Source organism: Spinacia oleracea, chromosome 6 (genome assembly GCF_020520425.1).
Source record: "Spinacia oleracea cultivar Varoflay chromosome 6, BTI_SOV_V1, whole genome shotgun sequence".
Classification (NCBI taxonomy): Eukaryota; Viridiplantae; Streptophyta; class Magnoliopsida; order Caryophyllales; family Amaranthaceae; genus Spinacia; species Spinacia oleracea.
In genome coordinates this window covers 140,349,301-140,376,124 of record NC_079492.1, presented here as the reverse complement: position 1 = coordinate 140,376,124, position 26,824 = coordinate 140,349,301, and the positions used below count along the sequence as shown (strand labels likewise).

Here is a 26,824-nt window from a genome sequence, read left to right as displayed (position 1 = left end):
GTTAAATGATTAATTTTATACATTATTAGTGATTTTGAAGAAATAAGTTTTACTAAAATGAAAAAATTTATCACTTAAAATTAGATAACTTTTACATATATAAGCTTAACTTTTAAGCATTTTGGGTTAACTTTTACTTTGGTGTACAATATTTATCGTACACCCATTGTAAATAAGAATTTGTGTGCTAATAATAATCCGTTACGGAGTGGTCCCCATTTATAAGAGCGAATAATAATATTATTTTGTATGTGAGACCTAAATTAGATTCACAAACACACATGACATTGAGAATTTGAGTTACACAACACAACTCGACAAGCACTTAAGTGAATCTAGTGAGCTTGCTTGACCACAACTACAACCCTTTTCACACGAACAAACCAACGAGCTACTCCACTAAACAGTGGGCGGTTCATCCTCTCAAATCCATTACCCGAGTCAACCGTTTTTCTTAAAACCCCTCCACAAATTCACGTGATGAGCACGCAAATATCATACACTTCAAATCATCAATATTTAGCGCGTCAGATACACGATATCTAGGTTCACGTGACCTCTCGCTCAACCCCCAAACTGCACGGCAAAAAAATCAAATTGGGGAAAAATTAGAACAAAAGTATCGTATCAAAAACCCTAGTGTCAACTTTTCGTAATATTTTCGGATTTCAAGACCCTAAATTTTCCAACAAAACAAAAAACCCTCTTTTTTCTCTCTCCTCTCTAACCAACTTAACCAAATCTCCCACGAAAAACACTCTCTCACTTTCAATATCTCAAAAGCTTCGGATCATATTATTTTTTTTTAATTTTATTTTAAGGAAATTCTTTATTTGAATGTAATCTGTAATATATCTGCAAGAAATAAGGTACGCTTCGAACTCTACAAATTCAATTAGTTTCAATTGTAATTTTAGTTGTAGGACTATTGTAGGTTGAATTGTTGAATTTGATTATAATAGAATGTGAGTTAGGGTTAGGGTTTGATTTGAATTGAATTGGGGATTTTTTTTTATTAGGTGATGTTTTATTGTTGATGCATTGGATGAAGAAATAATGGGGAAAGGTAGACCTAGGGCAGTTGAAAGAGGAGGGGGATTGTTAGGGCAAATTTCAGCAACAAATGGGTCAATGAATATAGCCCCCGCACCTGTTTATTATCCTACCGAGGAAGAGTTTAAGGACCCTTTGGAATTTATATACAAGATTAGGCCTGAGGCTGAATCTTTTGGGATTTGTAAGATTGTTCCGCCGGAGGGGTGGAAACCCCCTTTTGCATTGGATGTGGATTCGTTTTCGTTCCAGACAAAGACCCAGGCCATTCATCAATTGCAAGCGAGGCCAGCCTCATGCGATTCCAAGACTTTTGAGTTGGAGTACAATAGATTTCTTGAGACCCATTGTGGCGGCCGGAAGCCTAGGAGGAAGGTTGTTTTTGAAGGGGAGGAGTTAGATTTGTGTAAGTTGTTTAATGCGGCGAAGAGGTTTGGTGGGTATGATAAAGTTGCTAAGGATAAGAAGTGGGGAGAGGTTTTTAGGTTTGTGAGGCCTAAGAGCAAGATCTCTGAGTGTGCCAAGCATGTTTTGGGTCAGTTGTACCTGGAACATTTGTATGATTATGAGGAATATTATAATGAGTTGAATAAGGGGATACCAAAGGATTGTAAGCGAGAGATGCATATTAATGATAGGAAAAGGGATCAGGGGTCAGATCCAGATAGCTTAAAGAAACGGCGGAAGAATGGTAGTGGGGACACTGTAAAAGTCTCCAAACCGAGGAAGGAAGAGGAGCGCGATCAGATATGTGAACAATGTAAAAGCGGTTTGCACGGGGAGGTTATGCTTCTATGTGACAGATGTAACAAGGGGTGGCACATTTATTGCTTATCACCTCCTTTGGAAGCAATCCCACCAGGCAATTGGTATTGTCTTGAATGCCTTAACTCTGACAAAGATAGTTTTGGTTTTGTTCCTGGAAAATGCTTATCACTTGAAGCTTTTAGAAAGGTAGCTGATCGCACCAAGAAAAAATGGTTTGGATCTGCGTCATGCTCGCGTATGCAATTAGAAAAAAAGTTTTGGGAAATTGTAGGTGGATCATTAGGCGAGGTTGAAGTCATGTACGGTAGCGATTTGGATACATCTATTTATGGAAGTGGGTTTCCCCGCTCAAACGACAAAAGACCGGAATCAATTGATGCTGAAGTCTGGAATAAGTACTGTAATAGTCCTTGGAATCTGAATAACTTACCAAAGTTGAAGGGCTCAATGCTTCGGGCAGTTCATCACAGTATTGCTGGCGTGATGGTACCCTGGCTATATATTGGCATGCTCTTTTCTGCATTCTGCTGGCATTTTGAAGACCACTGCTTCTATTCAATGAATTATCATCACTGGTATGTGGCTTTAAGTCATTCTCTTCTTTTTGTTTGACGTTTTTAATTTCGGTTACACATGCTTGCTTTATGTACTTGAGATATATCACTGCCAGAATAGCAAGTTAAACTCCACGTGATAGGAAGGTATTGCCTTTCATTATGAGAGGTCAAAACGCCAAGCATTGATAGGGTTGCACCAAGGTTTTGGATTAAGGGAAGGAACTGGCTTAGTCTGCTTTGTCTTGCAGCTTGATATCGTGACATTTCATTTCACAGCTTTTTGTGAAAGCAATGATTCTGAAGGCCTTTTGGTGCAGTCTGAAATTCCAAATAGATTTTATTATGTAATTTCAGATAGTGTCAACGTAACATAAAGAAAATTCATAGACTTGGACATCCTGCTTTGACTGGTAAAGTTGTGGATATATATGGAGTTACAGACTTGTCCATTTGTCATTTTCTCCTGTTACACATGTATCAGATGTATAGACAAGACCTGGACATGGGATATGGATTTGTGCCACATAAGAAAAGGGACATAGTTTTGTTTAACGAAAATAGAAATAAAATTGAATCAAAACAACAGTTACAGTTCCTAAAAATATCTGGATGATTTGGAGAAGAGGATTTCCAATCACTTTTAGAAGATTGCGACAATTCATGTCAGATATGGGGTTAAGATCCAAAAGCTTTGTTAATTATGCATCACTTCACGAGTAAAGAGAATAGAACATTAGGGCATTCCTTCCAAATACTTGCTGTAGCTCTGCTGTCAATAGCTGGCTGTAGACGCTGGTCATCTAATTGCGGAGAGGAGTGATCATCAGTAGTATAGCTCTCTTTCTTTCTAAAATGTAAAATATGCGGGAGGGGAGAATCGGGAGGTCTGGTAGCATAATTGAAGACGGGGGACAAAACTAATCAATGAGATAGGTTTTAGTGGACTTTTTTCCCCCCTTCAGTTGGTATCTAGTAGTTTTTTCAGATGAAAGTTGAGCAGGTTTTGTTTGAAGAAGAAAGCTAAATAATAGTATAGAAGTATACTCCTGTAAAAACCGAAAAAAGAAAAGAACGTTAACCGAGGATTGCAGAACAAATTATTTTATATAGAGATCAGGTAAACTATTTTAGTCCCCGTTCCATATCCAAGTTTGGCCCTTAATAACCTTCTCAAATGCAGAGGACAATTTCCCATGTTGGACACTCTAGTATCAGTACTGTAGTCCAACTCCCATATTTTAGCCCGTGAATTACAGTGTGGGTGGTGGAGAGGTTCATCCATTGAGTTAATGTAGAAGCACAAAAGTTTGTCTCCCGTCATTTCTTGTTTTATATGGAGGATTTTGGTTGATTTGGTTTGACTCTATTACTTCTATGGTTAGGAATGTGGTATGTAATCCGTGTGAAGAACTTGATACTGTTATTACCTCTTCATAACTTTTCTTTTTGTGTCATATTTGATATTGATTTATGTGTTGCTCTTTTGTAAAACTTGCATACCTGACTACCGAAGCTCGCATTAGAACCAAGTACCTTTTTTTGCCCATATGACTAGAGATATGGAGGGTACTTGTGCTGAGTGGTTCAGTCTCCTCCGTTTGTTCATAGGACTTGTTTGCAAATATTTTATACTTAATCATCTTATATTTACCTGTTTTCAGGGGAGAGCCTAAATGCTGGTACAGTGTTCCGGGTAGTGAAGCCTCTGCATTTGAGAAGGTTTGTAAGTGATCTCAATGTTTAATTAAATATCTTAGCCATAGTTGGATACTTGGATTAATATATTGAAGGTATCAGTGACAATACTCTGTAGGACATGACACATAATAGTGTCAAGAAAATTATCTTTAGCCCTATAAGCGCCAAATTTGTCCAAAAGCTCAGAACTATCTGCAGTTTGCTTCTCCTCATTCTGTTGATGTACTTGTGCTTTTTTGTTTTTGGTTTTTGTTTGCTTTCGGGGTTGGGGGATAGAAGCTGGGTGACTGAGTCTTTCAGTGTTTATATTTTTGTGTCCTCAGTCATTAAATATCACAATCTGATTTATGTTGGAGTAAAGGGCCCATTAAAACTGTCTATGTTTACTCTATCTCACATTCTCACCTATCAAAGACCCAATACTAATATCAAAGTTACTTTAATTACTTGTTTCCATTTTAACGCGACAGAGTATACCTTTTAAATCATGTTATCACAATTCATAACGAGCAATATTTACCGCCTGCAGGTTATGCGCAGCTGCCTGCCTGATCTCTTCGACGCGCAACCAGATTTGCTCTTCCAGCTTGTCACAATGTTGAACCCCTCTGTTTTAGAAGAAAATGGTGTTCCTGTATATAGTGTTCTGCAGGTATAATGTTATGAGAGACAAGCTGTCCTATCAGCTATCTACTCTATGTACGTATACTATTTGCTACTGAGAATTTCAAAACCTATTGAAAAATATTCCCTGTTGATGAATTCTTGTATTCTGTTGGATGCTGATATCGCTGTTCTTGAATGTTGTGTCTATTTTGTTAACTAGTCCCTCCGCCCCCCGTTAAACTTTCCATTTCTTACATTGAACTTCCCATTTTTCATTTTGGTTGGGTCCTCAAAATGAAATATTGTTTTCAGTGCTCTTACCTCCATAGTCCGTACCCACTTTCTCTCACTTGCCCTAGAGAACATTAACCATCCCCTATAATTTCTTTCCTAAAAAGTTGTGCCTAAGAGAAACGGGAAGTTTAACGAGGGACAGAGGAAGTGTAGGTCGAATATTCCTTTTTAAAAAATTTCACTTTTGTCCTTTATCCGAACTGGTCATGAAGTTAATCGTAACACCGCTATATTTTCCAGATGGTAGCTATGGGTTTGAAAAGTGTAATGGCTAATATATATATATATATATATATATATATATATATATATATATATATATATATATATATATATTTGTAGCTTATTGGACCCATATTTACTGAAGTTAAAGAAACACAATAATATTTTCCAGAATTGACCTACAATGCTGTTTTAGTGGAATGACATTTTGTTAATACCTATATGCAAACAAGCCAATGACCCACCCTACTTGAACTTCTTTTGATGATAATTGTTACCTCTGACTAATATCTTGCTTTATGTGGTCCTGTTTGTGTGTGTGTGTGTGTGTGTGTGTTTGTGTGTGTGTGTGTGTGTGTGTGTGTGTGTGTGTGTGTGTGTGTGTGTGTGTTTATTTATTTATTGTGAGCTTGATTTAACAACATCACTGGAATTACTTTAATTATTTCCTTGTATATTTTCCTTTTTGGCTTGCTTATACTGGAAACTGCCTTTTCTTTTTCTTTTGGCGCTTCATCTCTGCAAGGAGCCAGGCAACTTTGTGATTACATTTCCTAGATCTTATCATGGAGGTTTCAATCTTGGTAAGGAATAGCTGTAGAACATACTTGATTTAGCTGGGGGTTTCAATCGTTTGTATTATGTTGATAATTTTGTGTTTGATATTTCAGGATTGAACTGTGCCGAGGCTGTTAATTTTGCTCCTGCTGATTGGTTACCTCATGGAGGGTTTGGATCCGAGCTCTATCAGCTGTATCATAAGCCTGCTGTACTTTCTCATGAGGAGCTTCTTTGTGTGGCTGTTAAGGTTGAATTGTTTGGCTTACTTTAAAATGGATGCTTAGTTTTGACGTTTAGTTTGCACACGTATAGTGTATATAATGACTTGTTAAAAATAAAATAAATTATAGTGTATACAATGAGGCTATGAAAATAGTGTTTGTGGTCTGAATGAAGGACGACTCAGTATTCACCCTTTCTCGTGATATATTTGTTTTGTCTAATCTTATCCTCTTTGTTGTCACAATAGCAAAAGGATAAAGTGGGCTGCATACCAGATTTTTTGAAAAAAAAAACTAGTAGGGAGTGTCCTTGAAAATGTCTGTCATCTTTTCCTTTGTCACTTGTTTCCATTTTCTCGGTACAAGAATGAATACATTTGTACGTTTCTTCTGATAATTTTCTGAGTTTCCTTTTGTTGGTATTCATCAATCAGGGTTTCATTAGACAATATGATGGTTGCTTTCCCTGTCAATAACTCACTGTTTGTCAATTTCTTTCTCTTAATGTGTTCTTTTTTTTTTTTTTTAACAAGAGCAGCATGCCTTTGCCACTTGCAATCCATATCTCTGTGTGTAACTTTTGTCATAATTGCAAAAGCCTATGAGCATATTTCTCATCGGTATAATGAGTTATTCATGTTCTTAGAATTTGATTGCTACTTTATCATCTATGTGTAAATGCATTTTCTTAGGACGCCAGATTATTCAGTGTGTGTTCCGTAGAAAATGTTCTTGAATTGTCACTCGGACAATGGTACTTGTGTGTCTAACACGGGCATGTGTCCAAGTGTCAGACTTGGCTATTTAATGAAAAGATTCGGCCTTTTCTGGTCCACATGAAGGGTTCAGAATTCGCTTAATATAGGATCTAATATTTTAATTGATACAATTTTTTCTCCCCACTTTTTTGAGTTCTGTTCTTTATCTAAGTCAGACCTTAGTGCTGTTTTCTTTAATCCTTTTTCCCTTTTTTTCTTCTTATAACTATTTTGGTGACATTAACAGATTGGTTGTGACGCCAAAGTAGCACCTTACATGAATAAGGAGTTGGTGAGAGTATTTTCTAAAGAGAAGATTTGGAGGGAGCAGCTTTGGAAGAAGGGCCTTGTCAAAACATCTATTATGTCACCCAGGAAGCATCCTGATTATGTTGGCACTGAGGAGGTATAGTTTTCTCTGTAGGAAACTGTTTATATTCATTTCCTCAATTTAATTATTATACCAAAATCATGTTTGGTAATGGATAACCTGATCTATGTTGGTGCAGGATCCTACTTGCATAATCTGCCAGCAGTATTTGTATCTTTCAGCTGTTGTTTGTCGCTGCAGGCCATCTACATTTGTGTGTTTGGAGGTATATAAAACCTTGATATTCTTCGGAGTAGCTTATATTAGCAATTTTGGTCTTCATATACTCATACTTATGAAAAGTAGTCAAGAAGACTGACATCGCGTCCTCTTGCATATGATATGTTACTTTAAATTCCATTTTTTCTTCTTATGACTTCACTGTCCATTTCCAATGGAGCCAAAGGTTCATTTGTTCTTTTGGTTGTGGGATGTAATGGACTAAATCAAAATGGCTCTTAAAACCTCTCCGCTTCCTTTCCATGAAGTAGAAGATGGTCATCCCGTTGTCGTCCCGTTATTGCTTTTGGGTCAACTAGTTCAGGGCCCGTGCAACGCACGGTTACTATTAAAATAATTTGTTATTTTGATAGTTACTAAATAAAAGAAAATGTGAAAATAAAAATGATATATGAAAAAGTATAAATTCAAAGTTGTATAAAAAATATATTTAAATGAACTAAATTTGTATATTACAATACAAAGTTAAAGATTATGGTTGTTTACTTGTATGTAGCTAGATCGATCTAACAAAGTTAACCAAACCCAAATAACTGACCCGGCCAAGACTAATTTTCGAAATGACTCGAGCATAACTGAGGTAGTCAAATATAACATAGTTTGAATTGAGTATAACTTTGATAAATGGATTTCTAATGTTAGTCTATTACCATGTATTATTATTTTTATCATTCATACTTACCATGTATTATATTATTAACAGTAGACTAACATTAGAATTTCATTCATCAATATGATTTAAATTTGTTATTAGATTAAAAAGTTATAATAATACATAAATAAAATCATATCATCAAGGAAAAAATATTATTGATTCAGCTTTCCTCCAATAATATATTATGTAATAACATTTATGGTAATTGAATTATATTTTATTTCATTTTTATTTAGTTTCCTAAAAAAGTTAATGTATTTTTTTAAAGAAAAATATTAAATGTTTTGGCGGGAAGAAATTACACCAGAAAGTGACAGTGTCATTTCTGGTGTTTGTTTTAGTATAATGTAATAGATTGGAAACAACCTCTCTGCAATTGTAGGGGTAAGGTTGCTTACGTCCGACCCCCGCTTCTCGCGGGAGCCTCTTTGAGGCAATGGGGTAATGATAATGATGACTTCACTGTCTTGGTTTCTTTACTCTTTTTGATGGCTGCATTTATTAACTAGTCTTCTTAAATAGTCATCACTGTAACAATACACTTCTCTCCTTCTCTTGGTTGCCTGAAGCACTGGGAGTACAATGATACAGCTATGTAGTTTTGGACCTATTATAAACAATATGCTTGGAGTGACTGGATATTGTTGCAAACTTATCATGAATGTAATGTTTAACCACTCTGGATCGTTTGTTTGTGTTGCAGCATTGGGAACGCCTTTGCGAATGTAATCCAAGGAAACGGCGGCTCCTTTACCGTCACTCACTTGCAGAAATGAATGAGTTATTAGTAATAACAGAGAAGGTTATTTCTGGTTCAGATGACAGTCCACAATGCAAAGATTTACCACGGCAGAACATATGCTATACCGACTCACGCAATTTGACGAAAAAGGTTAATTTTATGTCAGTTCTTCCATCTAATAGACTTTTGCATGCTCTCCAAAGTGGTAGATTGAGTGCAAAATGTGTAATTTGTTCATTATAAAATTAAATTTCAAGGATAAAGGGCATAGGCGATTTAGTTAGATAGGTGTCGGCATTCCGGCAACCTTGATTAGGTTGGTTGATGTGTAACTTTGTAAGGTTATTGTTTACACACTTAACTAGGTGGGCCCGTGTTTAGGTTAAGGTCAGATTAAATAACAAAGGTGTGTTTCTCAAAGTTGTGTTTTCATGGAGGAGTGAACGAGCAGTGAGTTTTGTTCCAGGTTGATGTGCAGCAATGACTAGTAGGATTTTAGGGAACTAGCAGGGTTTTGCGGTTTATTTTATTTTATTTGCAGTCGTGCTGTTGGGGGAAATGGTAAGCCATGATTGCAAGGAGATGGGGTTCAAGGTAGAGAATGCATGAGTCTGGAGACCATTGCAACCTGGATGGTATGTTGAAGATTCCAGTCCATGAAAGAGGCCCATAAGCATGCGACGGATTTTCAGAAAATCAGGATTGTCTTTGATGTTCCCATAGCTCTTTGGCTTACTCTGACATATTCTAGGAAAGAGTTGGAAACTTGGAATAGGGATTTTGAGAATCAGGGTCCTAATCGATGATTGATTTTATGGGCCGTAAGGTTTCTTCAGTAGGAATTAGCTCTTTAGGTTGTCCTGCTCTTGTACTCTCTTACTTCAAGGCAAACTTATCCTAAACTCCGCATGGTCCAAATTTTTTCTAGTAGAAAAAAGAGAATTATCATGTGCAACCGTGCCAATTTGTTGTCTCCTTGATGCTACGGTCCTATGGAACATTTTTGAATATTTGTTGCTAATTGAGCAAGAGTCTTTTGATAGAAAGGAATGTGATTTCCATTCACATTAAAGAAGTTAGAGGTTACAAGTATGTATGAGTACAAAAGGCCTTAGCACTGGGGACTATTAAGTTAGAGATTGTAAGTATGAGTACATAAGGCCTTAGCATTAGGGGACTTTGTCTCTTTTGAGTAGGCATTAGAATACAGATGTGGAAGGGAGAAAGAAGTACTCCGTAAGTTTTTGATGGGCTCCATCACCTCCATGATATGGAATTAAAGTGTAAACAATGACTTATCATCATGGAACTTGGAGTAATTTTTTAATTTTTTGTTTGTGGTGGGTTGGTCCCTTGAAAAATGCAACTTTAGTCGGTGGGTAAACCAAGTTGAAATTTAGGGGGTAGACCAAGTGAACAAAAACTAAGGGTCTGTTTGGTGAACACTGCCAGTTTTCAGTTATTGGGTTTGAATTTTCAAAAGATGTATGGTATGAGACTGTGAGTTGTAAATTTACAATAATTTAGCCATTTCTGGACTAGTTGTTTTGAAGTCTGGCAACAAAAAAGATGGAGCTACTTTTTCAAATTTCCAAAAACTTGTTTTGTCATTAATTAAACTGAAATTAAGATTATCATAGAAGCCCTATTTCTAATGTATTTCTGTTATTCCTCAAAGTTTTTGTTTTTTACTTTTCTAGGATGGTAATTTTCTTAGTGTCCCTTATCCCCCTGAATTTTATTTAATTTTCTGGAGGATTTTGGGATTTTACTTTGCAGAGCTGCGTGTTTTTCACATTATGTGAATATAGAGGGAACAAAACCATAGATTTTTACTTCCTGTATCCGCATGTTATAAGTCAAGTATTGATTCCAGAATCAGCGAGTATGATGATATCTGTTCTATCCTTTCTTTTATTTATTATTTATTTTGAGGTTTGTTTTTCAAACTTCTGTTGAAGTCCTCTAATTAAATAAGAGATCCCACTTTCCATAGCGTACATTGAGCTAGCCTGAGGTTGCTGCTGCTTTTTTATTCCGAACCCAACATGGGGTTTTGTTTGGTTATTGGTCAGTTTAAGCTCTCAATTTCTGGGTTTCCTATTAGTGATCTTCTTTTTGGCTTTTGATAATATGATAACACCGTTACAGCTTTAGCATGAAATATGATGCAGCATTTCACAATTTTATGTGTGTATTCCAATCAGCTAGTATCCCATGTTGATCATTTTTTGTTTTTATAGGTGAAAGGTAAACAAATATCTCTTGCTCAACTTGCTGAAGAGTGGTTGTTGAGCTCATGTAAGATATTTCAGCTCCCCTTTTCCTCAAGTGCTTATGCCAGCGCATTGAAGGAAGCCCAACAATTTATTTGGGCGGGTCCTGAAATGGATTCGGTGAGCTTTTATTTTAATTTTGGTTTATGTTGTATTGAACTGAGGCACATCATGTAGGTGCATATAAACAGATAAATTAGCAATCAATAGATGGACGAATGAAAACTTGCTGTTCTAGTGGTAACTTGACCAGTCATTTTTTTCCTGTTATTAGCTTGTTTCTAGATGTATCTAACTGATCTATGAGAGTGATTTCTTAAAACGAGCTGATGTGATGATCCTTTTTTTTTTCAATATTATTTTTTTGTTTGATGCAATTAGTTGAGCAAGGACCAAAAGACTAATTTTGTAGCTTTGTCTTCAACCAACCTTATGAACCGAAATAGGAGCTTTACTCCCATTTCCTATTCACTAGTTTGCATTATGTTTTCTTTTGGGGAATTGACTGCTATCAATTACAGATTTTAGTATTTGATGCACAATTTTACTTTCATGCCTTTTAGGTGCGGGATGTGGTGAAAAATTTGGTTCAAGCTAAAGAGTGGGCAGAGAGCATAAGAAAGTCTCTCTCAGCTGTTGAAAGCTGGTCTAAGAATACTTCTAGTGATATGGATAAGGATAAGGTGCACCTTGAGCATATCAACAACTTGTTGAAACATGATTCCGTTCCTTGTAATGAGCCTGGGCATCTGAAACTGAAGGTTGATTTAATGTTTATCCTTATCTAGGATTCTAGCTATTATATTCCCTATTCTAGCTTGTAAGCTGTTAAGTTCCTTTGTTTCAGGAGTATGCTGTATCAGCTAGGGTGTTGATTCAAGAAATTAATGATGCTCTTTCACAGTTCACAGTTTCTGTAAGTGTTCTCTGTATGTTGCATCCCTTTTCGGTCCTTATTTTTCCTCAAAGGATTAATTTTCTTTCATCTTGCTCACTGTGATGTCATCTAGATGGCTGAGTTGGAGAACCTTCTCAATCAAACTTCCAGCTTCCCTATCTACATGAAAGAAAGTGAAAAGTTGGCCAAAAAAATTTCATCTCTGAAGGTGTGTGCCTTTTTCATGTTGGATAGTCTTTATCATTAGGTGTTGTTTGGCCTTATGCTCCAATATGAAACTTTTCAACTTTTGAATAATAGAACGGTTCAATGCTTAGATGGGTTTGGTTTTAGTATTTTTGTTTTCATAGAGCTAGAAAATTTGGCATCTTTATCCTTAAAGGAGAAGGTGAACCTTTTCGCTCGTATCCCGTTACCTTGTTTAGGACATGTACAGAAATCTTTAATATCAATTTGAGTATCTTCCAGTTTTCCTTTTTACCTATGCAAACTTGCAGTTCCCTGGACTCAATAGTACCATCTTTTTCGAATAATCTGAAATTGCTCTTACAATCATCTTTGTTAACTCTTTGCATCTTGATCATTTGGGTCTACCATGTAAGCATAGGAAAGTAAAGAGAAAGCACTTTTCCTCCTTTTCCACATGTTTTTTTGGGACGTTTGTATTACAAAAGTGATGTGACTTGCAAGTTATTTGGTTTGGTTTTTTTGTTGTGGATCGGAACTTTTTTTCACTGACTTGATGTTCTTTTATTTTGTTATTCATTATGTTGTATTGACTATTATTTTTATCAACGCTAAATGATAAGGTGTGGCTTGGTAATGTCAAAAAGTGTGTTCTAGAGACAAGTCCGGCTGCGATTGATATTGATTTCCTTCGCCATTTGAAAGTGGAGGTATATAGCCCTTCAACTTTCCTTAATGCTTCTCAGTAGAGTTTTATTTAATAGTTTCTCATGTTTATTGGCATTTTATTACTTAGATGTCAGAGCTACGATTGTACATACCAGAAAACGAAAAGCTTTTGGAGTTGTTTGGGCAGGCTGAACTTTGCCAGGCCCAGTGCAATGAGATGCTGAAAGGTTCCATAACCCTGGAGGTCTGTTTTGAAACTTTTATTTCAGAGAGCAAAATATGAAAAATGTCTTTTTATATGCTTTTGCAAGATATTCAGCATGTTGTCTTGACACCTACATCACAGTGCTGAAATTTCATTGCTTAGCTTTTATTTATTGATATTTTCATCCCCTGAAATAGCTCTGTTCACCTTGCAGAAACTTGAGTTGCTTATGCGAGAGTTTGGGACTTTTGTAGTCAACATTCCAGAGTTAGAGCTACTAAAACAATATCACGGGGATTCTGTTTCATGGGTTTCTCGTTTTAAAAATATACTGTTAAACAGTAATGAACGGGAAGATCAAGAAAATGTCGTGGAAGAATTAAAATGCATTCAGACAGATGGATCAGATTTGAAAGTTCAAGGTTGGCTTTCTGACACACAGGATTATCTTCCTTTTACCTTAGATTTGTTTTCTGTTTTATGAGACTTCAGCTTGGCAACATCTTCACTATGCTAGATGTCCCTGACATTTGGTTTTTCTTTTAAAAAGTTGATGAGTTGGCTCTTGTTGAGGCTGAACTGAGCAAGGCGTGCTGCAGAGAAAAAGCACTGAAGGTAATGGAGATGAGAACATATGTATCTCAATCTTGCTGTTAAACTTGAACCGTTTGATTTCATTAATGCAGCTGGGTGAAAGTGAATCATTTGTGACGAGTTTTATATCTTAAAATGATGTGTAACCTCGTGTCTTTCTTCAAGTTGCATTCTGGGTATTTTGCGTTGCTAATTATGTGTTTTTACATTGATGTAATAATATTATTACAGGTCCGCAGAACTAAAGTGATGATAGATTTTGTTCAACAAGTACTGTCTGAGGCTGAAATGTATGACTCCCTGCCCCTTATGCTCCTTTATGCGGGGATGCTCTCAGTTTCTTTTGGTGGTGATAATATTTTCCTTTCTTTTATGTTTTAACTTATGATTTGTATTTTTCTCTCTTTTCTTTCTGTCAGATTACAGATTGAAAGGGAGGAACTGTTTGTTTCTCTGTGTAATATGCTTGCAGCTGCTTTTTCCTGGGAAGAAAGAGCAACATATATTTTGGCAGTTGAGTCGAAGCTGGAGGACTTTAAGGATGCTATAAGGTTCTTATTTTCCCGTTTTCTGTTTATTTCTGAAAGTAGTAGCATGTGTTGTTTAATGTATTTTTCTTGATATTTCAGGACCTCTGAGGATATATTTGTGATCCTACCTTCCCTGTCTGCTATTAAGGATGCTGTTTCTGCAGCTGATTCCTGGTTAGAAAGTTCAAGGCCTTTTTTACAGTCATCTGTACTGACTGCATCTGTTTCAAACACTGTACTAGCGTTTGAGGACTTGAAGGTTAGTATGTTGTCTTCCTTGCAGTGTTTTTGTAGGTATTTATGTAGCTTAAGCTAATGCTTGGCCTTCATTTCAGGAGCTAGATTGTCGGTCAAAGGATCTGAAAGTAAAATTAGATGAAATAGTGTTGATTGAAACAGTTTTGAAGAAGTGTGAGGAATGGAGATGTTGTGCTTGCTCTTGTTTGAAGGATGTTGAGGAAATGTTAAATAGGAAGGATATTTTTAACAGACTCCATAGTGATGACTTTTTGGACATTGAGCAACTAAAAACAAAGGTGGAAAGTCTTGCAAATGTTGGCCAGTCTCTGGGGTTTGACTTTCCTGAAATTTCCTTATTATGGAATGCTGCTTCAACATTGAAATGGTGCTTGAAGGTCCTCATGTATCGCTTTGTACCTTCTTCATTTGAGGTAACTATGCAGTAACTTTGTTTTGTTTTGTTTCCGCAGTCAAAATCTTCTTTCTTGTTTATAGGTCTTCTTTTTCAATAACTTGCTAATTTTTTTAAAAAAATATAGAAGTTCATATTAACATATTTTGCAGGATGTTGACAGCTTGATTAAAGAGATGAAAGACCTTCCAACTGGATATGCTGCTGCTTTTGTCTTCACCGCGTTGATTGATGCAGTTTCTTGGCTCAAGAGGGCCTCTGAAGTCCTATCAGTTTCAAGCAGTGGAAGAATAAGAAGATTTTACTTGATTGATGCCGAAGATATCCTAATGAAATCACAGGTGCTTTATTATTGCTACTTGATGGGTTATCTTATCCTTTTTAATTCTCCCTCCATTTTTTTAAATGCATCGCGTGCTTCTTATGAACACCATATTTTCAAATTTAATAACAAATTTGCATCGGCCTCCCAAAACTATTTTCCCATGCAAGTGATGCATTTAAAAAAAACCGGAGGGAGATAAAGTTTAAATGTGTATACACTGTGGATGTTGTTATGTACAACGCTTTTCATGTTTTCATGAATTGAGCTTGTTTTCATTTAAATCAACAGGATATGCTGGTCTCGTTTCCAACAATGATTGTCCAACTTGAGCATGCAATTAAAAAGCACAAGTGAGTTTTGTAATTATCCCTCCAGTATCTGGGTCCTCTTTTATATTTTCCTTTCTTCATTGTCTCTTGAGTAGACTAGCGCTACTTCAGTTTGATACTTTATTTCTCATTGAAAGGGATTTTTTTTCTTTTGCTTCCTTGCATAAAAGTATCTGTCAAGGTGCTATATGTTCACTTGCTTAGTTATCCTTTTCAGCTGCATAAAATACTTTTGCCTCCTACTTTTGTGTTTCTTATTCTGTTTCTTGAAGAATTTTACCCCAAGTGAAGATTAATTTGTTGTTGTGTGTGTGGGGGGTTGGGGGGGTGGGGGGGGGGGGGGGGGGGAGGTGTTTCCTATGAATGGGATGAACAAGCACCAGTTCTTCTAAATATATAGTATATATTTTCTGGGATTTACCCTTGTTCTTTCAAGTTTTAATTATATCATATTCTCAACTGGCATGATATTATAAACAACGCTGTCCCTGTCTCCTGGGAAGATAATTTATCAGGTTACCTACTTCATGGCTTTCTTTGCTCTCTTCTGAAATTGAATATCCGTTTTATAAGACTTTAACTTTCTCCTATACCCTTCATCAGTGTTAGTTTGTGATTTTATGTTTTATTGTTGTCGCTTTTTCTTTGGGATTGCAGTGTCATAGTCCAGTTTTTTTTTATCTATTCCAAGTGATGTGGATGAATGTGCTTAGTTATCTTTGTACTAGCATATGGGCTCCCATGTTCTGTTGAAAGCAGAAGTATTCATAATATGTTTAGACCAGATTAATAGACTTTGCGTACACGACCTCTATGCGCGTGTGTGTGATTTCTGTCTTAAACTATCACTACAAGAATATGTATCTTTAACGACAACCTATTTACGACGGGTCAAAAATCCCGTCGCAAAAGCCTTTTGCGACGGGGCTAACAACCAAACAAGGACGGGAATAACCGTCGCAAATGTCTTTTACGACGGGCTTACGACGGATTTACGACGGGATTCCTATTTACGACGGCCCCCTTTTATGACGAGTTCGCGACAGGAAATTCCGTCGTTAATCAACGATTATTGGCCTTTCGCGACGGGATTTCCCGTCGTTAATAGTACAATTTCTTGTAGTGTATTATCGAGTTTAAGTGTTTCCGTGTGTGTGATGTCAGTTTTCCACCAAATCATAAAATTCAACTTTCATTGTGGACTTGTGAAGTGTCTATTATTACCGACTTATATTAAGGTTTAGCTCTGGCTTGCTGTCACAGTTCTGAAAGTTCTTGAAGTTGCATTAGTTAAGTCCTACATACCAAATGCCTGTGTTTAATGTGATTCATTCTTTGTTTCCACCTTTTTCTGTCCTCTTGGTACCCGTAGGGTGATATTCTAGATTGCAATTTTCTTCTTTTTCCTGATAAATGGTTTTTGCAACTTTTGATTGTAGGTTGTGGCAAGAAGAAGTTCGAGCGTTTTTCAGCGATGATTCCAATGAGCGGTGTTGGTCTTCGTTATTGGAACTTAAGGTGAACGATGCATGTCCTTACATAAATCTCTTTAAAGTAGTTGCATGTCCTGCATCTTTGTTAGGGAGAAAATGAGGGGGGGTATCCTTGTAAATTTGGAATCAATTAGTGGTCAAAGTTTATCTTCAGAACATAAATGTGACCCTTGTTTAGAATGGAAGTAATATTTGTTAGTGATATATTCTGTTTGGGCTTTGGAGTTAAATTTTGATACTTTGTCACCTACATAGCAATAGACCATGTACAAGTCCGCAGAACTAAATGGCTGCTGACATGTGTTAACTCTATGAGCCCCCATGCTGAAGCTAGTACATTTGGTATACATCATATTGGGACAGTTCTAGTTTTCTCAGTGCAAATCCCCCCCCGGGGTAAAGCCTTTTAGGAAGGTCTAAATTGCTTGTCTCATTTTTTACTCCAAGTGATATCTTCTATTAGCATGAAAAATAGATCAAGTAAGTTAATTGTGTAAGTTTCTGCATGTTATTGCTTGTGGTTGGCTTCTTCATCTATGGCTGCATTTCTATTAGACTATACAACAACTGATATCTGAAACATGAAACTAATGTATTCGTATGCACGGGCTGTTTAGCTATCCTATGTATATATCTGTGGTGCTCTGTATTTGATTACAAATTATTTTGGTACTTGTGTCAGGAACTTGGAAGGGATGCTTTTAACTGTCCAGAGCTCGACATGATAATGTCTGAGTTTAACACTATAGAGAATTGGAGGCAACGAGGAGAGGAGGTGGTTGGGTGTTCAGCATCTGGGGATGTGGCAACATTGTTAAGTTCCCTTTTAAAGGTTGTTATAGTTTTTCAGAAACCCACTTTTATTTTTGTTCTGTGTAGAGAACCTTTGTATTGGACTTCTGGTGACTATGGCTGTTCAATTTGAATCCGTTTTTTATATGTTTCAGATCAAACAGTCATTATATAGATCTCTGTATATCTACGAGAAGTCAAGTTGCTGGAAAGTGAGATACTTTTGCATTGGATGCTCCAGTAACTCTGATGATCAAGAGTTCATTACTTGTTCAACATGTAAGGATTGGTAAGATACTACCTTTTATGTATGTATGGGCTGAAAGCTATTGAAGTTACACGTTTGGTAAGGAGAGGATTAATCAGTTTTTCTCAAAAGTCTTTGGAGTGTTTAGGGTTAATAAGGGGTGTTTTGGGCCAGGATTTGCTTCTTTTTTTTTAAAATCTCCGAAATAATCTAATCATTTTCCTAAATGTCGACGTTTGGTCTCTAGATTCTTTTTCACAACGTTGAATTTTGCTTTCATAGGCCTGAGGAGATTACTAGGTCTTAAGGTTGCATTTGCTGTGACAGTTGTGTTCATTCTGAAAGAGCATTGTCATGTGTGGGAGTGAAATGTCAACTGTCAAGTTATGTGTTTATTGTATCTTATATGTGCATATGTCTATACTAGCTGAGTAGGAACTTTTCTTTTGATGAGCAGCTACCATCTTAGATGCTTGATACCGAAGTCAGTTGCTAGTGACAAGGAGAAAAAATATACCTGCCCGTATTGTGTATTACTCGACAGTGGTTCAATATGTAGGAGTAAAGACAGTCCTCTGGTAAGCACTTGCTTCACAAATTAAAATCTTCTTTAGCCTAATTTATACATCTATGAGTATTAGAATAACTTTTATATCGATAATAATGCAGAAATATAGAGGAAAGCGTCCGGAATTGGAGAAGCTTGTTGAACTGTCTTCTGATGCTAAAAAGTTTACTACGAGGTAATGAGTCTGCAGCATCATTGTTGCACAGAGACGTCAGATTACTTCATATTGTTTTTAGAATTCTGCATTCAAGGAAATTCTTGTTACATGCCATAGTTAGCTGCGAAACCATAGATTAGTGTTGCTCGTTAGTGCAACCCCTGTCCTCTCCAAGGTGCGAGAGAGATAGATGTCGGAAAAATTCATCAAAACAATTCAGATTATGACCAGGTTTCTCACAATAAGCCTAGCTATATGGGTTAATTTTGTCTGACATTGAAATAATCAGTGGCCGTTGACCCTTGCTCTTTGCCTTCTCCTATTTCCTGTTCTTTGTCTTTTGATTGCATACAAACAGAATTTGTCATTCATCAATGATGACTTACCAAAGTTTTGCTCTTTATCGTATGTGATTCTTCTGTTTTGTTCATTGGTTAATTAGACCAACGTGTCTGCCATTGTGCAGGCTTGAAGAAAATGATATGTTGCAAGAGATTCTTGAGCAAGCTCTTGCATGCAGAGGCTGCTTGTCAGAAATTGTCGATTCTTCTTTATCTTTCTTTGACGAGGATATATCATCCATCTCTGGGAAACTGACGATTGCTTTGAAGGTTAACTCCGTATAACTAGTCTTAAATTTTCTTGTGGCTGTTGGTTTTTACACTACTTGTCTGTTGTATTCAGGCTCTAGATGTGTCTGGGGTTGGTGATTCACTTGCTATCCAGAAGTTTGATCAGGCACTTGCCCGAAATTCATGGAGAATTAGAGCTTCTAGATTGTTTGAGGGTTCACAGAAGCCTGTAATGCAACAGCTTCAGCGCCATTTGAAAGAGGTGCTTTGAATTAACATTTATCTGTTGATTGCCTTTTCCTTTTTCTTTTCTTTTTTGTGTGTTTGGTTTTTCTTTTTTTTGTGTCTGTGTGTGTGGGGAGGGGGGTTGATTGTTGCTTTGCATGAGTAGTCAGATATAATATTCATTTTGCAATCTTAGGCCTTGTTAAGTTCACCTGATTTTGTATGATGTGGAATTACTTTTTACTAAACAAAAGTGATAATTACTGGTTTAACTTATTTTTACTTATCGAAATTACAACTTATTTCTACTGATTCACTAGTGTTTATTTATTTATGAAAACATTGATTTTACTGGCTAAAACTGATTATAACTGATTTCTACTTATTAAGACTGATTTTTACTAATTCAACTTATTTTTATTCATTATTTAAAGGTGAATTGAACAAGGCATTAGTTGTACACTGGTATCTTTGTTTAAATGCTAAACATAATCACATTCATAACTCCATTTTCATTGTAAAATTCCCAATTTTAACTTGTGGTTCTTGTTCTTAATGTTGACTAAAGGGCTCTGCTATAAATGTTCCTTTAGAAGATTACTTCAAGCAGAAACTTCTAGAGGTGAAGCAAGCTGGAATGCAGTGGGCAGATATGGCCAAGAAGGTTTGCCTATAGAAATTATTGTATTAATTCTATCTTAAACTACGGTTTCCTGGTTGACACGTTGATATTATGCAGGTTGCTAGCGATAGTGGGGATTTGGAGCTGGATAGAGTGTTTGAGCTCATTTCCGAAGGCGAGAATTTGCCCATCCATTTTGAGAAGGAGCTTAAGGTACTTTTAAATTTCAATGTGCTCTGGTTTTAGTCAATAAGATGCTCCAATTCAAAAATTCTAACTTCTTTCTTTCCAGCTGTTGCGGGCAAGAAGTGTGCTTTACTGCATTTGTCGGAAACCTTATGATTTGAGGCCAATGATCGCCTGCGATGAATGTGATGAGTGGTATCATTTTGATTGTGTCAGTTTGGAGTCTCCACCAGATATTTACATCTGTCCAGCTTGTACACCTCTGATACAAGGAAAAATACCTGTTTCCCCATCCGTTAAACGAGAGAGGTAAACTCTTCCTAATGTTCTGATCAATTCACCTTAAACTTTACCCTACAGCATCTGCATTATTCAACGTAGCCCATTTTAAAAAAACTGTTTACCATCTTCTCTCTATCAGTTTTCCAGTGCCTACTGTCTTTTGATTGCAGTTTTTGTTGTTGTTTGAATGGCCTTATTTTATGTGTTTACTATTAGCTGAAAATTTAAAAGTCTGATATATTTATTTTTGGAGCAAATATATGTTAGGATAAATTGTTTTTTACCATCTAAAAGTTCAAAACTTTATGAAAACGTTTTCTTATTCGTAAGGTAATATTTTTGATATTTTTTCTTATTCCACGTTAATATTTTTGATATTTTTTCTTATTCCACGTTTTCATGTATTTAACTTCCTTTTATTCCCTTGCTTCCTTCTCTTCCATGCATTCACATAATTTGTTCTCCATTAATTCACAAAATTGACAAAATATGATGGCATTAGAGAGAGGTGGGCGAATGAGTTCAAGAAACTAGGAGGAAAATTGAATTATTGAGCCCACATAAAAGTTTTACCTATTTTCCCGTTTTCAGGTGGTAAAAAACAAGTTTTACTTTCTTTTTATATGGTAAATACAAGTTTTGTTTTTTTAGGTGGTAAAATACAATTTTTCGATTTTATAGGTTTATTCTATATCTTAACGTTTATTGAAAATAAGATTAACTTACTGTCATGCTGTTTTATTACCTAAACAGATCTCAGAGCGCGAAAGACAGTGAGCCGCAGACCCCTTCTCCTCGGCACGTGGAGTCGAGATGGAGGCTTAAGAAAGAGAAACCATCGAAGAAGAGGAAGACAGTTGTAGGTGATGGCGATAATAGGAATAGTTTAGAGTGGTGTAGTGGATTTGATGATGATTTATTGTGGAGAAATAAGAAACCATTCGGAAGAACGGTCAAGAAAAGGACCGATTTAGGAAGCCTTTCCCCATTCTTTTCTTTAAAGCAATAGTTATTTAGTTTAGTTTAGTTTCTTTCTAGTCTATCAAATGTATTCTATTCTATTCAATTCATTCATTTTCTTTTCCACCATTGCCGAAATGCATGGTGGTTAAGTAAAGTAATAAAAGAGAGAAGAGAATTAGTTTCTCTTATCTATGCTTTCTTTTGCTCTTTCACTTCTTTAACGTGATTGAATCATGACTTCTACAGCTCTACTAATAAATTGTGACCGATTACTTTGAAAGTTATATGGAGTAGCAAGTATAAAGAGCCACACGGTAGAACCATTTTTCATGGATTGTAAAGAATATAAACATATGATGACTATTGTATTTAATTTACAGGATTGTTGCATTAATTATACAGTGAAGTATTGTAGTGAAGTATGCTATTTTTGACTGATGTATTTGAAAAAACACGTAAACTGATATAGAGTACTCAATTAGTATTGATGTATAATTTCACAATGTACAATTTGTACTAATAGTAATACTTCATTTGTTCTTAATTTATTGCAACATTTGCAATTTGGTAGTTTGAGCTAGGAATGGTAAGATGATGGGCCATCCACCTAAATTTTTTATGCCACATATCTAGAGCTGACAGTTTCTGACATGACATGATAACACGATCGAAACTAGCACGACACAAGCATGTAGTTACTAAAAGAAAACACGAAGTTGACACGACACGACACGAAACCAACTTGAACACGACCCATTTAGATTAATTTGTCATATTATGCAATTATTTTACTTTTTTAGATAGTTTTGATAAATTTTATAAACAACACAAAGTCAACATGATAACACGAACATGATCCGACACGACACGTTTGTCTGTTCAACACATACCATATACTCAATTCACTCTATTTAGTTCAATATTATCGAATCATTTGACTTTTTATGTACTAACTTTGACCATTAATATTTTAAATACCATTTGTCATCAATGAGATACGGATATCTATTAGAAAATGGATAAAGTATAAAATACTCCCTATTTGTGTTTGCGATTAATACGAAACGGGAGTTTTCAGACTTTTCAGTAGTACATTTCCGGAAATATTTTGGCGGGTACGGCTTTGATTACTCTCTGAACTTTTTGCTTTATTTAATTCCATCAACATACCAAAACACTATTTTTTGAAAAAAAAATACTAACAAAGTACAAACACACTAGAAGAGTGACAGTCTCTCTGTTCTTCTTCACCATTTTTTTCAACGGACAATTTGCTGAGTAGATCATATGTCTGCCGTTGACGGTGCCCCGACACACCCACCGCCAGCGGAGCAAGGTGGAGGCAAGCTGCCGGAAATTGACGGTAAGCTACCCTTACCCTTCTGAATTTAGAGGGTTGTTTTTGTTGTTAATATTCTACTTTTGCAGTGAATTTGTGAAATCTTTTAGAATTTCTTGGTTACATTTGGTTTTTGTGGTTTTATTTTAATTTTTTGGAGTTCTATATAATTATTTTACGATACGGATTTTTGGGAAGGTTTTGACTTGAGAGTTGAGATGGTTGTTTAAATGCCATTAATTTTGTATAAATTTAAACCCCAAATGGTTAGTGTTTCGACTGTTTTCTTTGAGTTTGAAAATTAGCTCAATTTTAGTAATTTGTGAAGAAATAATGTGATACACAACGACTTTCTTGATTTTGCATGTTAATTGGTGTGCCCTAAATTTGATTGTGAAGTTTGTATGAAATTCTCATTAGTAGCTTATCATTTTGCTTATCCGGTTTGTTAAATTTCCAATTGGTTGGACAAAGTGTAATTTAACTGTTGTTGCCTTTGTTGCTATTTGAAATCCTACTTAAGGCATGTACCGGCTCAAATACCATCGAAACATGGAGTGGCCGAAGAAGCTATTGACCGAAAACACCCCAATTAGCACCCACAAAAGGCTGAAATTGAGGGGTAACAATCTTTATCAACTTGTACTTCAAGTTTATGTTGAGTTTGAGCTTTGAAGATCAGTTTTGTATGAACTGATAGTTGCATGATTGGGATAGAATTGTTTTGTTTTAAACCTTGTGTTAGTGTCTGAAATATTGTTGTTTTTCCTTATGATTGGTAAATTGTGAAACTTGATCACTTACTGTGAATGTTGCTGGCTTTCTGCTTAGAATTCTGCAGAACCGAGGGTCAATCCATAGATCAAGGTGATTCCATGAAGTCGTCTGACATGCTATCGATCAATCATGGTAAGAGCTGCTCACGCGGTAGTGGTAAATCCCACCAAAAAATGAGAGGTAACACTCAGGGTCCTCACAAGGACCTTTTAGATTGAACTGTATATTCTGACAAAGTTGAAAGAGTCTAATGCTCAAGTTTGGATTATAGTTGGAAATTTTGGATATAATAAACGCATGGAAATCTTTGTAAAAATTAGGTGAAGAAGATAATTCGAGATAGCTAGGGATGTATAGAAGGACCACATCTTTTAAACTGAGCTATGTTTATCTAAATCTAGTTCCTTTTCGAGTCTTGACATTCACTAAAACCACATTATGCAGATTAGAAACTAGTAATTTTGGTTGAAAGTCTTGAAAATTTTACATCCTCCTTTCCCCTGTGTAATGCCAACCCCAGGCTGGTCTTCCACTCTTCCCATGTTGTTTGCTCATTTCCTCATAGAAAATCATCTTCTTTTGAATCTGACTGTGTTAAATGAACCTTTTTTTTTTCCTCTTCTCTGGGTGATTTGTTGAACCATAGTTGACTTGTTTAATGCCTAGTACTCTGTATGTCTTTTCTTTTTATGTCCTAGTATTCACATTTTTTTAATTAACTAGTCGTTTGGCACAAGATTGTAAAAATGAGGCAATGTAATAAGCTATTGCGTAATTTTGCAGCTCAATTAGACGTGTCTCTCCAAACAAGTGGAAGGTCATCTAGACCTATCACACGGGGTGAGGGAACTCATAAATGACAAAATTATTGAGCTCAATAGTTGAGATTTTTACTTTACCAGGAGTGTAGAGTATTGATAAGTGTAGTTGCCTCTTTTCCCGCAGCATTGTCACAAAAGCAGCAGCAGCTGAACTGCCAGGATCGCGCTAAAATCATCAAGTTGGATGTCAACACTTTCATGGGAGGTTCTTGCATAAAGACGGTATCTGAAGTTGAAACATCGAGAAGGTGTTCACCTACTGAAATCATTGAAATTGACTCTTCAGATGAAAATTCTGGCTGTCTTTCGAACCGTGATACTCTAATGAATGACTTCATCAGTAGAACCTCAGTAAAAGGTATGTTAACTCTCTTTGGTTACACCAAAAACCTCATATTGTTTATCCCATTTAGCATCATCAAATCAATTATGTTGTTGCAGGGGCGGCTCAAGAGTAAACGCTTATTCTTTAGGCCCCTAGGAAAATCCTTACTTATTTTAGTCATCTAAAAATTTTTAACAAATTCAATAAGATATTTACTTGAATAAAAAGATGTATCATAATTTGTTTTTACTTCAGTATCACAATATTCACAAATTGTTAATTTTCCCACCTTGTCAAAATCTTGCAGATGAAATGCCTGGTACTCGTGTAAATGGTCATGGGCTTGGATCTCCAGAAATCGTTTTAAATGAAGTGCAACCAATGGAAACACAACTTGATAATGAAGAAGGTCAAGACGAGTCCATTGCTTCAGAAGGTGAAAATGAATGTCCAACCCTTGAACAGCCGACTCTTTCCCCTGAAAATAACCATGGATTTGGTTCTTCAAACAAAAATGAAAATGACAATGACCGTCTAAAAGAAACGAGCTGCACAACTGGTATGCTGAGGGGCTGGTCTAATATCATGCAAGCTATAGTGAACAAGCACGGGGATATCGCTAAATCATGTACATTTCAATCAGAACTAATCAAGACACGTCTTTTAGAGAGTATCTGTAACGTTGTACAGAAGCTCCGTGATACTCCTGTTGCTGATATGAAATCTGATGAACTGAAGGAACTCTTCTCCATTCTCAAGGATGTAGAGGGTCTCAACTTTGATGTCAAGTGGTTGCATCAGAGACTCCATGAAATTCAGAAAGCCATGGCATCAAGAGATGAGCTCATGAAACTCGAGGAACAACTTATGGAGAATAAAGTAAAGGCAGAAGAGCTTTCTAAAGCTTTAGAGTTGAAAACAATTGAGCAGGTTAAACTCGAATTTGAGATTGCAAAGTTGGATGAGCAAATTACAGTGAAAAACCTAAGGGATGAAGAGTTGAATGCCAAAATCAACGACATCAAAAATATATGTCCTAGTTTCGTTTATGCGGCGGATGGATTGCTATAAGCCTATAAGTAGTATGGTTTCCACCTGAAAGTGGTAGTCACCGGAAAATGGCTGCATTGTGCTTGATTTGTGTATTGAGATGTGCTGCCTAGTTTGTACTAGGTGTATTTTTGTATTTATGTCCACGGATAATAGGTAAGATTACGTGTACTATTTGGGATGTTCAGGAAAAGGTGTCACATTTCCTTAAAAAAAATAGATGATCCTTACATTTTAAACATATCTATCTATCTATCTATACTAATATATTAAAAGGCGTTTTGAAGAATGTATACGTGTCACGTAGATCTCTCCTTATTACGCCATGTCACCACTTATTAGCATCATGACACGTTATTACAACAAAAAACATCTAACAAGGATCGAACACCAAACCTCTTTGTTAAAAATTACACTTCTTACCATCTTAACCAACTACAACTTATGTAATATCTTTCCATATAATCCTATATATTTGTTTTACAATAAAAAATACATTGAATAAAAGTGAATGCAAAAAAAATGAATGATTACTTAATTCATAAATGTACAATTATTACTTTGAAGAAAAGGATCCGACTTTGTTTAGATTCTTGGATGTGGGGTTTAATCGGGGAGGTTGTTGATCGGCCACTAATCTTATGTCACCACCGTAATTTGATGATGACACCATCTCTACGTGCACATATTTTATAAAAAAACCCGAATAAAAATAAAAAACTGGGGCAACGCCCGGGTTACATACTAGTTTTTAATGTAAAAAGAGTGGCGGATCCAATTACATTTTGTCACTTGAATAGTTAAATTATGATCCGTCAAAACTAACACGACCCGAAACTCATCTGCACTACCTGATTTCCTCTTTGTTTTAAGTTTATTTTATTCAACTCTCTTTCAAGGACCACCAGGCACCAGCAGCAGCAATATTTACCAAAGAGAGTAGTTGTTTTACATAGAATTAAAGAAGGCAGTGAGTGTATCACCATTTTGGTAAAA

At 36.0% G+C, this 26,824-nt stretch overlaps 2 protein-coding genes across 6 annotated transcripts; both read left to right on the top strand.

The window, feature by feature from the left end:
* Window positions 1-633: 633 nt before the first annotated feature.
* On the top strand, window positions 634-21,708 carry LOC110778623 (lysine-specific demethylase JMJ17). The gene is made up of 34 exons (XM_021983174.2): window positions 634-869; window positions 1,020-2,396; window positions 4,040-4,097; window positions 4,606-4,728; window positions 5,725-5,782; window positions 5,870-6,006; window positions 6,986-7,144; window positions 7,248-7,334; window positions 8,707-8,895; window positions 10,989-11,141; window positions 11,585-11,782; window positions 11,869-11,937; window positions 12,032-12,127; window positions 12,729-12,815; window positions 12,902-13,018; window positions 13,194-13,401; window positions 13,530-13,594; window positions 13,805-13,863; window positions 13,993-14,124; window positions 14,203-14,362; window positions 14,439-14,774; window positions 14,908-15,096; window positions 15,369-15,430; window positions 16,849-16,927; window positions 17,585-17,734; window positions 17,850-17,983; window positions 18,399-18,519; window positions 18,611-18,684; window positions 19,133-19,277; window positions 19,351-19,500; window positions 20,032-20,127; window positions 20,203-20,298; window positions 20,378-20,580; window positions 21,307-21,708. The coding sequence occupies exons 2-34, from the start codon at window positions 1,057-1,059 to the stop codon at window positions 21,560-21,562; spliced, it is 5,586 nt and encodes a 1,861-aa protein (XP_021838866.1). The 5' UTR covers window positions 634-869; window positions 1,020-1,056; the 3' UTR covers window positions 21,563-21,708.
* A 930-nt stretch (window positions 21,709-22,638) lies between these two features.
* On the top strand, window positions 22,639-26,069 carry LOC110777961 (uncharacterized). Of its 5 annotated transcripts, none has more exons than XM_056831189.1 (6): window positions 22,639-22,879; window positions 23,379-23,477; window positions 23,687-23,764; window positions 24,416-24,472; window positions 24,578-24,811; window positions 25,086-26,069. In XM_056831189.1, the coding sequence occupies exons 1-6, from the start codon at window positions 22,804-22,806 to the stop codon at window positions 25,847-25,849; spliced, it is 1,308 nt and encodes a 435-aa protein (XP_056687167.1). In that variant the 5' UTR covers window positions 22,639-22,803; the 3' UTR covers window positions 25,850-26,069. The 5 variants fall into 5 exon arrangements, with proteins under 5 accessions (XP_056687167.1, XP_056687166.1, XP_056687169.1 ...); XM_056831188.1 differs by having other exon boundaries at window positions 23,687-23,812; XM_056831191.1 differs by lacking the exon at window positions 23,687-23,764.
* Window positions 26,070-26,824: the final 755 nt, after the last annotated feature.